Below are 13,128 nucleotides of genomic sequence, written 5' to 3' on the forward strand. Positions count from 1 at the left end.
GTTGCCCAGCGACAGCCCCAAAACAAAACTGCTCTAGAGGAGATCTGCATGGAGGAATGGGCCAAAATACCAGCAACAGTGTGTGAAAACCTTGTGAAGACTTACAGAAAACGTTTGACCTGTGTCATTGCCAACAAAAGGTATATAACAAAGTATTGAGAAACTTTTGTTATTGACCAAATACTTATTTTCCACCATAATTTGCAAATAAATTCATTAAAAATCCTACAATGTGATTTTCTGGACGTACATTTTGTCTGTCATAGTTGACGTGTACCTATGATGAAAATTACAGGCCTCTCTCATCTTTTTAAGTGGGAGAACTTTCACAATTGGTAGCTGACTAAATACATTTTTCCCCCACTGTACTTCAGTGGATGTTGAACACATTTCTATCAGCAAATAATAGCCTTAGGATAAGCGGGATAATCAACTTGGGGCTCTATGCATTCTCTGGAAAATAATGCAACTCGGTGGAAGGTAAGTGGCACACACCTTCCACTTCATGCATTATTTTCCATAGAATGCATTGCCCCTCGTTGATTATCCCATAAATATTATATATATGGTGAGCTCTAAGTATTGGGACAGTGACACATTATTATTATTTTTGGCTCTGTACTCCAGCACTTTGGATTTGACTAAAGTATTGGGACTAATTAACTTATATGTTTAATAATGTAGTAAAAAGTTTAGTATTTGGTCCCATATTCCTAGCACGCAATGATTACATCAAGCTTCTGACTCTACAAACTTGTTGGATGCATTTGCTGTTTGTTTTGGTTGTGTTTCAGATTATTATGTTCCCAATAGAAATTAATGGTAAATAATGTATTGTGTCATTTTGGAGCCACTTTTATTGTAAATAAGAATAGAATATGTTTCTAAACACTTCTACATGAATGTGGATGCTACGATGTTTATGGATAATCCTGAATGAATTGTGAATAATGATACGTGAGAAAGTTACAGATGCACAAATATCATACCCCCAAGACATGCTAACCTCTCACCATTACAGTAAAATGGGAGGTTAGCATTTTTGGGCGGGATATGATATTTATGCCTCTAACTTTTTCACTCATCATTATTCACGATTCAGTCAGGATTATCCATAATCAAGATAGCATCCACATTCATGTAATAATAATAATAAGCCATTTAGCAGACGCTTTTATCCAAAGCGACTTACAGTCATGTGTGCATACATTATTAGGTATGGGTAGTCCCGGGGATCAAACCCACTACCCTGGCGTTACACGCGCCATGCTCTACCAATTGAGCTACAGAGGACCACACATGTAGAAGTGTTTAGAAACATATTCTGTTCTTATTTACAATAAGGCTCTGTCGTAGCCGGCCGCAACCGGGAGACACATGGGGTGGCGCACAATTGGCCCAGCGTCATCCAGGGTAGGGGAGGGAATGGCCGGCAGGGATGTAGCTCAGTTGGTAGAGCATGGCGTTTGCAACGCCAGGGTTGTGGGTTCGATTCCCACGGGGGGCCAGTATGAAAAATAAAAAAATAATGTATGCACTCACTAACTGTAAGTCGCTCTGGATAAGAGCGTCTGCTAAATGACTCAAATGAAAAATGTAAAAAGGTGGCTCCAAAATGACAATACATTATTTACAATTAATTTCTATTGGGAACATAATAATCTGAAACACAAACAAAACAAACAGCAAATGCATCCAACAAGTTTGAACACTCACAAGCTTGATGTAATCATTGCGTGCTAGGAATATGGGACCAAATACTAAACTTTGGACTACTTTAATAAACATATAAGTTAATGAGTCTCAACACTTTTGGTCCCCTAAAATGGGGGGACTATGTACAGAAAGTGCTGTAATTTCTAAACGGTTCACCCGATATGGATGAAAATACCCACAACTTAAAGCTGACAGTCTGCACTTTAACCTCATAGTCATTGTATCATTTCAAATCCAAAGTGCTGGAGTACAGAGCCAAAACAACAAAACAATTGTCACTGTCCCAATACTTTTGGAGCTCACTGTAGCTAGGTCATAGGATTCAACACAGGTATGTTTTCATTTGTCATTTAGGGCTGGAACCCTTGGCAGCAGGCTATAATGTACATGTCATATTATGTATTGTGAGACCTGGGTTCAAATAGTTTTCTTTCAAATACTTTAACTGCGCTTGATTGAGCCGGTCTAGCGCAATGTAACCAATGGAATAGTCCCTAACATTCAAACCCTGCCCATCTTACACTTCGTACAGGCAGGCTCAATCCAACGGTCAAAGTATTTGAAAGTAAATTAAATACTATCTGATACCAGGTCTGTGTTAGTATTGCTATGGAACCTGAGTTGAGTGAAAGCCCCCTCCGTAGCGCTGGTCCTGGGTCAGCCAGTTGATGATGGGCTGGGCGTAGCTGTGTTTGCCTTTGATCAAGGCTGTGAGTAGGACGTAGGAGGTGGTCTCCACGGTCTGGGCCGATGCCTTGTCAGGCTTTAGCGGGTTCACACTGGCGTCTTTCTCACGCCAGTAGCGATATTTCACTGGTTCTTCTTCACAAGGAGACACAAGAGTACAGACGTCACAAGATTATACTGATAATTCGGAGCTACAGTATGTTCTACATTGAATTCTAGATTGTATCCAGTAACTTTCGCCTCAGATTCCATATCACTTCGTACCTCCTTCCCTGGCTTGCTTCTCAAGGCTATCATACAGGAACACGGATTGCATGCTGTTCCTGTCGTCCAGTGTGAGAGCATAAGCAGCCACAGCTCTTGCATACAGGCTTTTCACCCGGGGAGCATGATCAGAGATGTAGACTGCAGCACGTTTCAGAGCCTCACTAAACTCCTGAGGATAATCACACAGGTCTAGGTTACCACATGATACTGAAAATATTACATTTACATTTACGTCATTTAGCAGACGCTCTTATCCAGAGCGACTTACAAATAGATTAGAGCCTATATTTGATAGCCTACTTCCACACTTGCTATAGCCTCACCAGCAAGCCACAGTTTTCCACCTCTATGGCGGTCTTGATTCCAATCATGACGAAGGATGTCAAGAAGACTGATTGATCCACGGCATCTACACCTGCACCCTGTACTCTGGGACAGGTGGTGAATTCACGGAAGGAACCATCCTCATTTTGAGCCTTGTCGATCAGCCAGGAGATGGAGTTAGACAACATGTGACTGTCTACTTTGACGTATTTGTCCATCTGTCCCAAAGTCTTCACCACAAGAGCTGTTAACCTACAGGAGAGTCGGTCACACAACAAGACAACAAGGTAAGGTGCATGACACAGCGCCCTGAGTTTCCTCTAGCCTGGCTGCTGACCCATACTGTATACATGTGCTGACTGGCAGCAAGAAGCACAACAGAAAGATGACAAAACATAATCTTTGCCTACATTTACACAGGCAGCCAGTCCAATTAGTGGAACACATTTAAGAATTGGGCTGCCTGTGTAAATGTAGGCAAAGATAATGTTTTGTCATCTTTCTGTTGTGCTTCTTGCTGCCAGTCAGCACATGTATACAGTATGGGTGGCATGACAATGATAGAGGAGTTGGCTACAGCACACAGTATTGGACCAGAATCTGTCTGTACAACCCTATACCAAGCAGCAGACTCACCATGTACTAGGCTCTTTGTCCTTCCACATGCTGTAACTAAATTCACGAGGCCTCTTAAAAGACATGATGCTTGTGATGCCTTAACGATACAGAACAAAAAAACACAATTGAGCAACACCAATTCAAAGATCAAGAAACAAAAATATTACAATTCTATTGAACCTTTGTTTAACCAAATGTTGAAGTTAGGAAACTTTTTTGCAAGGAGGACTTGGCAAACAAAGGAGCAACATAGAAGCAACAAGGGATTCAAAACAACATGTTCCTGTAGAACAGGATAGGTAATGTAATAGGTAATGTAATGTTGTGTTCACATTTGTATTTTAGAGAAACAATAAGTGTAAAAAAAAAAATAATAGTAAAAATAAGAGTACACAATCAGATTGAATCTCACACCCTCTCTGATCTTCCCCTTAAGTTCCAGGGGACTGTTGTGTTTCTCGGGGCCCATGATGTCCCAACGGCCCGCGGTCTCCAGGTAGTGGTAGACAAAGTAGATGGGGAGGACTCTCATGATCTCGCCCTCAGCGGAGCCTCTGGGTAGTTTGACAAGCTGGCGCAGGCCATCGGGGTTGTTCAAGATAGCCAGCACCTCTCCCAAAATCTCACCTAAAAGACATGGTGAGGAGGATACAGGCTCATTTAAATGCAAGATGGAGAGGGAGGAAAATGAAGGAGTGACAACAATTAGATACAATAACAAAGATTATGATAATGAGGTAAGATTAGGCTAAGAGATTACGATTTCTACAATTCATTTAGGCCAAATAAAGAGCAACTGTGGTGCAATTCACAAATCATACGGCACAACTTATTGATATGAACTAAAAGTCATGATCAATCATTTGATATTGTACAGTTTCAGAAATTATACACATTTGTATCATTTCTGCTGGTGAAGTTCTACCACGTTTGAGAAAACAAATAGATATCACAGGGCAACCTCTGTAGCATACCATATCATTACACTAGAATAGAATCAAATAGAATAGAATACCATTAATAATAAGGAGACGTTCCACAGAGGTCTTAGGCACCAGTTGTGAAGGAATGTTATTACTGAATTCTACATTCCTGCTGGCGGGGCCTGATACACACAACACAGAACATACATCAGCAGTTAGGAGAAATGATATCAACAATGATCAACAACTCTAATGTCTATGTGTGGAGCATGTGCATCCAATGGAATGCTTTGTTCATCCATTTGTTTTGTTTTTCCCAGAAAAGACAGCCCAGCATTACAGAGGGCATATTTATTGTTTAGGAGAGATGATCCACAGGAGGCTGGTGAGGGGAGGACGGCTCATAATAATGGAGATTATTAGAGATTATACATATGCCTTTGTTGACAGGAAAAGTTTTTATATATATTGTGGTAGGGTTATTTTTCTTCACCACACACCAAAACGATGCACAACTCAGGGAGTCCAACCAATACACATACTGCCGATGTTGTGTCCCAGCACTAATGTGAAATAGCATTGAGCCCATACCATAAAGACCTTGTGGGTCCAGTGTTCCTGCACTGAGGTCCTCGGTCCTGATGCCTTCAGGCTGGTGAAAAGACAGATAATACACAGCTCTTAAAACATCAGACTGTCATATACTGCACATAATATACTGAAAATATTGTGTATGTAATCACAATATTCATTAAGTAGTTGCAAAGATGTTAAAGAGATAGTTTACTGAAAAAAAAAAAAACGTTATTTTTTAAAAATTGGTCCTCTATTGTCGATGCAGTCCAACAAATGTTTGCATGTCATCAGTTTTCAAGATAGAGCACTTAGTAAAAATCTAAAAGTGTGATGATGATGCATTTTGTGTCATTTCCATTTTGCCTCATCATCACCCCTTTTGTTTTGTCATATCCTCAATAATACCAGAGGGTTCGCAACTGTATAATGGTGGGGATGACGCTCGTTCTAGTAGAGTTAAGTGCTGAAGTAGCAGCAGTTGAACTAGTTGTCTATGAGCTTACCACTACACGGATCGTCTTGACAATTTGGTCGTTGAGCGTCGACTTGTCAGTGCGCAAGGTGAATGTGAGAGTGTGACTCCCCACTTCTAAGGCCATGAGAGTGAAGGTGACAAGACCAACTGAGCCGCTTTCCAACAGAGTGGTCTTGTCACAGCTGGTAGTCTTTATGCCGTCATCTTTCGTTGGTTTCCCTTGGAACAGGCACACTCCTGGCCCAGCGGTCAGAGTTACACAATACTAGCCATGGATGATACAGACAGAAAGAAGAATGGAAGCAGTAAGATGTAAGTAAATCAGTGCTTAAAATGGGCAGGTATGCACCAGTACTGAATACCAGCAACTCCATTTTTGACTGCTTGAGTACCGTCACCTCTTATAGAATATTGGCTTAACAAAAAATATGATGAGTACCGGCACCCAAAATAAGTACTGGCACTTATTTCATTCCACTTCAAGCACATCATAAATTCCTCAAAATATGCATTATATGATAAACGTTTTCAATCCTAATGACATAAATAATGACAGGTTTAATTTTTTAAATTTCCAATGCATTTCAATAGAACCTCTTTTACTGGCCTCACCTTAATATTTTCTTCTGCCTGGTTATAGACGGAGCCTCGCAGCTCGATCTGCTCTCCACGCACCATGGAATAGGGCAGGGGCACATCTACACTCACTGCCTGAGTAACTGGGACCTTGATGGGGTCCGCCACGCAGATCCCTGAGCGCCCTGGGAAGAATGAGAAAAACATTAACAACAAAACTGTGGTGACCAAGGGTTGATTCACATTACTGTTTTGAGCCAAGCTTTGCTGGCCTGTCTACACAACTACAATGGCAGCGGGGGGCCATGTAGCTCATACAGGAGTGCTACAGGAGTGATGAAGGCCTAGAGCACAATTATATATATATATATATATATATATATATATATATATATATATATATATATATATATATATATATATATATATATAGATATAGTGATCTATCAGGGGCTGCATCACCCACAGCACCCCTACTTCCCTCGGCTATGACAACTACCATCGTTTCTGGTACTGTGCTGGAAAGGACAATGTGTAGACAAAATACCAGAGCCTGCATGGTACGGTTCGGGTTGGCACGATGTGTGAAAGGGGTACAACTGATTGTGTAGAACAGTGGCTAAGGACTCCAGCAAAGATAGTTGCTGTTATATGGATGAAAAAATAAACAAGATTTCTATGTATAGTGGCTTGGTGTGTTGAATGACTGTGGTAAATGTACCACATTTCTCCTGTGGGTGGTGCTAGGCGTCAGTGTTTGTTCACCAACTTACCCTCCTTGAACACGCCAACAGCTTTAATCTCCCAAGTGGTCAGAGAGTCTGGGAGATTTCTTTTCAAGGTCATCTGCCCTGACCTGGTTGATTACAACAGTAACACACTTACTTGGCCTCAGGTCAACCAAGACACAAGGGCCACTGGGCTAGCACACTCCCCTTTTAGACATGGTTAGATAACAGTACATTCAATGAACATAGAGAATACACATGTTAAATCTGTCTTTCAGTATTGTCTCTCAAGTAACTTACTTTGCATGAATTGTCAACCTTAATGTTCCATATATTACATCTCTTCCGGGTAAGAAGATATATTGCATTTACAGTGTGTTTATATTTTTAAGTTAATTAAATTCATTTTGATTCTATGCTATGCCAAGAACCTTTGTTTTTCTCACCTGACTGGTTGTACTTCCCATAGCCAGCTCTCTGGGAAGTAGCTGCGTATCTGAGTGGGCATCAGGTCAAAGAGAATAGCCATCTCTGCATAGAAAAAGCAGGGATTGTAAGTTAAAACACAACTACGCTGACCCTCAACACGGGGGCCCCTCAGGGATGCCTGCTTAGTCCCCTCCTGTACTCCCTGTTCACCTGCAACTCCAACACCATCATTAAGTTTGCTGATGATACAATGGAGCTCCCTGCCCTCCAGGACCATTGTGAACCAGAATAGGACCACAACAAAATGCACAGGACCAGAACAGGGACTACCCACTGGGCACACACTGGTTGAATCAACGTTGTTTCAACGTAATTTGTCAATGTATTGTGATATGGAATCACTCCGAATTAACTTTCACATACAGCTTGTGTAAGAAAAGTTTGAGGAGTTACTTTCAACTATTCAATGTTATTTATGTAGTGTACGCAAATTAGTGTGGAAGCTGATCAATGTCTAAATGTGTTGACATGATAGCTCAGCTGAATCGAACACTGCTTGTTTCCAAAGTTAAGCAGAGTACATAGTTCTCACTGAAGTGCATTACCTCTCATATACCAGTAGGAGTCAATGTCCAGGCAGGAATCGTTGGACTGTGGCTTCACATTATATTTCAAGGTTGACGTTGAAACAATGACATGGATTTAAAAAAAACATTTTACTATCAACATTGAAAGGGCAAATCAAATGTGTGACCAGTTTCAAGAAACTAGGTGTATGTCGCACGTCACTACTTCACAGGAGAGGCATTTGAACGTAAAAAAATTAATAATCAAAATACAGTTTTGGGCAGAATTGCCTTCTGAAACATATTAACTTTCATATGCCTTAATAACAAACTTGTATGCCATCTGTAAATACGAATACAATTGTTAAATAACGAGCCTAGTTGGTTTAGCCAGGGAAAAATACAGGAACCTTCCTGCTATCCATGATTGGCTGAGATAATGGATGGGCTGGACATGCCGAGAGATGAGTTTGGAGCATGCTTTTGGCTATAACATGAGCTGCTAAGTATGTGTGGATAATCCTGTCTAACGCAGCTTTAAAAAAAATATATCATAAAGAACTGAAAAAGTTTTGCTACTGCTCTCAACATTGCTTCCCTGAAGTTAATAGCGCTATCGACAAAGCTCAGTGGGAAAATGTTCTGATGGACTACTTTCTGGAGGATGATCGTGCCATGCTGACTCTTTCTGACTGAAAATGAATCAGACAATGAGGAAATCCCTGATTTATGTAAAAACATTTTCATTGAACCAGACATTGTAGAGTCTTCTGATGACAATGGTGGGGAAGAAACGGTGTCATTGTCACGGAAGAAGTTGACTGGGTTTTGAAATCAGTGGAATGCCCGGTGGATGCAGAGAGATGATTGCCAAATGTGGAGAGTCCAAAAAAAGAACACAGAAAGAAGGCTGTTGTATAAAACACCTGTCTCCGGATTACATCTTCAAACTAAGGGCAACCATGGCATCCATGACAGAGGGAGAAACGTTCATCCATGTATACGGGTAAGTGTCTAGCTACATTTTCAAATATTATAAGTTTCTAATATTGTCAGAAAGTTGTTTTCATTGCAAGTTAAAGCGTACTGTTAGCTAGCTAGCAAACGTTAGCTGGCTGCCTCGCTAGCTAACGTTACGTGTATGATCTGTGTAGGAGCTCTAGAAAGAGGTCAGAGTTCCCGAGTTGGAATTCCAAGTTGGATGACCGTTGAAAGCGATTTTTCCCAGTCGGAGTTTGTTTTTTATCGGAGTTCCCAGTTGTTTTGAACGCGGCATTAGAGTTGGGATTATGGTTCATTGTTTAGCTAGCTAGCTAAATTACTAAACAAAATACTCTACTATGCAAGTAACCATTTAACTGTACCATTTACACCTTCTGAATCCTGTGCATGTGACAAATAAACATAGATTTTATTTGATAAAGTGTGTGTCTACTAGAGACGGTAATGTGAAGAACAACATGACCTGCACCAAAGTCAGATTAGGATATAGGTCAAGGACTAGATAACGTTTATTTTTACTACTACTTTTTGCTACTACTTTCACCACTTTTAGTCTTGCAATCTTTGGTTGTTTACCACACTGTGAATCCTTAAAGAGATGGGTGGTGCTAAGGCTTAAGAGGGTGTGAACGATGCTGAATGGGTATAGACAAAGATGAACTCTCCAGTAGGTGTACCAAAATATTCACGGGCCATTTTCTCAAAAGTGGGGTTGAAAGTTTATCAACTTTCAAAGCAGAATTACAGTGAGGGAAAAAAGTATTTGATCCCCTGCTGATTTTGTACGTTTGCCCACTGACAAAGAAATGATCAGTCTATAATTTTAATGGTAGGTTTATTTGAACAGTGAGAGACAGAATAACAACAAAAAAATCCAGAAAAAACGCATGTCAAAAATATTATAAATTGATTTGCATTTTAATGAGGGAAATAAGTATTTGACCCCTCTGCAAAACATGACTTAGTACTTGGTGGCAAAACCCTTGTTGGCAATCACAGAGGTCAGATGTTTCTTGTAGTTGGCCACCAGGTTTGCACACATCTCAGGAGGGATTTTGTCCCACTCCTCTTTGCAGATCTTCTCCAAGTCATTAAGGTTTCGAGGCTGACGTTTGGCAACTCGAACCTTCAGCTCCCTCCACAGATTTTCTATGGGATTAAGGTCTGGAGACTGGCTAGGCCACTCCAGGACCTTAATGTGCTTCTTCTTGAGCCACTCCTTTGTTGCCTTGGCCGTGTGTTTTGGGTCATTGTCATGCTGGAATACCCATCCACGACCCATTTTCAATGCCCTGGCTGAGGGAAGGAGGTTCTCACCCAAGATTTGACGGTACATGGCGCCGTCCATCGTCCTTTTGATGTGGTGAAGTTGTCCTGTCCCCTTAGCAGAAAAACACCCCCAAAGCATAATGTTTCCACCTCCATGTTTGATGGTGGGGATGGTGTTCTTGGGGTCATAGGCAGCATTCCTCCTCCTCCAAACACGGCGAGTTGAGTTGATGTCAAAGAGCTCGATTTTGGTCTCATCTGACCACAACACTTTCACCCAGTTCTCCTCTGAATCATTCAGATGTTCATTGGCAAACTTCAGACGGGCCTGTATATGTGCTTTCTTGAGCAGGGGGACCTTGCGGGCGCTGCAGGATTTCATTCCTTCACGGCGTAGTGTGTTACCAATTGTTTTCTTGGTGACTATGGTCCCAGCCTCCTTGAGATCATTGACAAGATCCTCCCGTGTAGTTCTGGGCTGATTCCTCACCGTTCTCATGATCATTGCAACTCCACGAGGTGAGATCTTGCATGGAGCCCCAGGGAGATTGACAGTTATTTTGTGTTTCTTCCATTTGCGAATAATCGCACCAACTGTTGTCACCTTCTCACCAAGCTGCTTGGCGATGGTCTTGTAGCCCATTCCAATCTTGTCCCTGACATCCTTGGAGAGCTCTTTGGTCTTGGCCATGGTGGAGAGTTTGGAATCTGATTGATTGATTGCTTCTGTGGACAGGTGTCTTTTATACAGGTAACAAGCTGAGATTAGGAGCACTCCCTTTAAGAGTGGGCTCCTAATCTCAGCTCGTTACCTGTATAAAAGACACCTGGGAGCCAGAAATCTTTCTGATTGAGAGGGGGTCAAATACTTATTTCCCTCATTAAAATGCAAATCAATTTATAACATTTTTGACATGCGTTTTTCTGGATTTTGTTGTTGTTATTCTGTCTCTCACTGTTCAAATAAACCTACCATTAAAATTATAGACTGATAATTTCTTTGTAAGTGGGCAAACGTACAAAATCAGCAGGGGATCAAATACTTTTTTCCTTCACTGTACTCTCTCATTGTTCCTCAACTGTGTCACGATCGCCAATGAAGTATGACCAAAGCGCAGCGTTGGGAGTGAACATGATGATTTTAATTTTGAAACACACGACAAAACAAAACACGATCCGTGAAGTCCTCAGTGACAACTACTGAACAATGAACAAAAACCCACAACCACAAGGTGAACACAGACATTTAAATATGGCTCCCAATCAGAGATAACGAGCCGACAGCTGACACTCGTTACCTCCGATTGGGAGTCACTGACCAAACATAGAACGCGAACACCTAGACACTACCCACAGTACACAACACACGGAAATCTACACACCCTGACTAAACACAAAAAGTCCTAGAACCAGAGTGTGACAGTACCCCCCCCCCAAAGGCGCGGACTGCGACCGCGCCTAACTACAAGCAAACAGGGGAGGGCTGGGTGGGCATTCCTCCTCGGCGGCGGCTCCGGCTCCGGGCTTCCTCCCCACTTCCTCTCCAACCCCCCAAAGTACCCCCGGTCCTGCCCAGCCCCGCCGGCCGGAACCGGACTGACGACACGCGCCCCTGGCCTGGCGCGTGAATCCTGGCTGGACGGCTCTGGCGGATCCCGGCTGGACGGCTCTGGCGGATCCCGGCTGGACGGCTCTGGCGGATCCCGGCTGGACGGCTCTGGCGGATCCCGGCTGGACGGCTCTGGCGGATCCCGGCTGGACGGCTCTGGCGGATCCTGGCTGGAAGGCTCTGGCGGATCCCGGCTGGAAGGCTCTGGCGGATCCCGGCTGGACGGCTCTGGCGGATCCCGGCTGGACGGCTCTGGCGGATCCTGGCTGGACGGCTCTGGCGGATCCTGGCTGGACGGCTCTGGCGGATCCTGGCTGGACGGCTCATGGCTGGCTGACGGATCTGGCTGCTCATGGCTGGCTGACGGATCTGGCTGCTCATGGATGGCTGATGGATCTGGCTGCTCATGGCTGGCTGACGGATCTGGCTGCTCATGGCTGGCGGAAGGATCTGGCTGCTCATGGCTGGCGGAAGGCTCTGGCTGATCCTGTCTGGCGGAAGGCTCTGGCTGATCCTGTCTGGCGGACGGCTCTGGCTGGACAGGGCTGACGACGCACCCCGTAGGCTCGGTGCGTTGAGCAGGGACAGGCCGGGCTGGGCTGGCGAAACGCACCACAGACTTGGTGCGGGGCGCAGGAACAGGCCGAGCTGGGCTGGCGACGCACCCCGTAGGCTTGGTGCGTTGAGCAGGGACAGACAGAACCGCACTGGGGACACACACCCCTGGCCCTACACGGGGATCAGGAACGGGCCGGACCGGACTGGAAACACCCCCCAGTCCCTCTCGCCGTGCCTCCACACTTTCCATCCCCTTCGTAACCAGTGGCCCCCTTAAACTGGCGGCCATATCTGCCAACCTCTTGCACTCCTCCGGGCCGTACACCTTCTGCCCCGACGTCGTGAGCCCCCCCAAAAAATTTTTCTGGGGGTCTCTCCTCTCGGTGGACCAGGCCTCCATAGTCCTCTCCCAACCTTCGCTCTTCTGGCTCCACCACTCGTTATCCAACTGCTGCTTGGTCTCGTTGTGGTGGGTTTTTCTGTCACGATCGCCAATGAAGTATGACCAAAGCGCAGCGTTGGGAGTGAACATGATGATTTTAATTTTGAAACACACGACAAAACAAAACACGATCCGTGAAGTCCTCAGTGACAACTACTGAACAATGAACAAAAACCCACAACCACAAGGTGAACACAGACATTTAAATATGGCTCCCAATCAGAGATAACGAGCCGACAGCTGACACTCGTTACCTCCGATTGGGAGTCACTGACCAAACATAGAACGCGAACACCTAGACACTACCCACAGTACACAACACACGGAAATCTACACACCCTGACTAAACACAAAAAGTCCTAG

At 43.7% G+C, this 13,128-nt stretch overlaps 1 protein-coding gene across 1 annotated transcript in view; it reads right to left on the reverse strand.

The window, feature by feature from the left end:
* c5 (complement component 5) overlaps positions 1–13,128 on the reverse strand; it is a 56,828-nt gene that overhangs the window by 17,900 nt on the left and 25,800 nt on the right. The window contains exons 18-28 of the mRNA XM_084177071.1: positions 7,337–7,421; positions 6,936–7,018; positions 6,199–6,347; positions 5,615–5,851; positions 5,127–5,187; positions 4,628–4,717; positions 4,027–4,239; positions 3,631–3,709; positions 2,994–3,246; positions 2,668–2,839; positions 2,333–2,538 (exon numbers count right to left, since the gene is read on the reverse strand). Of these exons, the coding sequence (XP_084033197.1) occupies positions 2,333–2,538; positions 2,668–2,839; positions 2,994–3,246; positions 3,631–3,709; positions 4,027–4,239; positions 4,628–4,717; positions 5,127–5,187; positions 5,615–5,851; positions 6,199–6,347; positions 6,936–7,018; positions 7,337–7,421 (1,628 nt within the window). The remainder of the gene's footprint in view (positions 1–2,332; positions 2,539–2,667; positions 2,840–2,993; positions 3,247–3,630; positions 3,710–4,026; positions 4,240–4,627; positions 4,718–5,126; positions 5,188–5,614; positions 5,852–6,198; positions 6,348–6,935; positions 7,019–7,336; positions 7,422–13,128) is intronic.

The sequence above is a fragment of the Coregonus lavaretus genome (genome assembly GCF_964263955.1).
Source record: "Coregonus lavaretus genome assembly, chromosome: 14".
NCBI lineage: Eukaryota > Metazoa > Chordata > Actinopteri > Salmoniformes > Salmonidae > Coregonus > Coregonus lavaretus.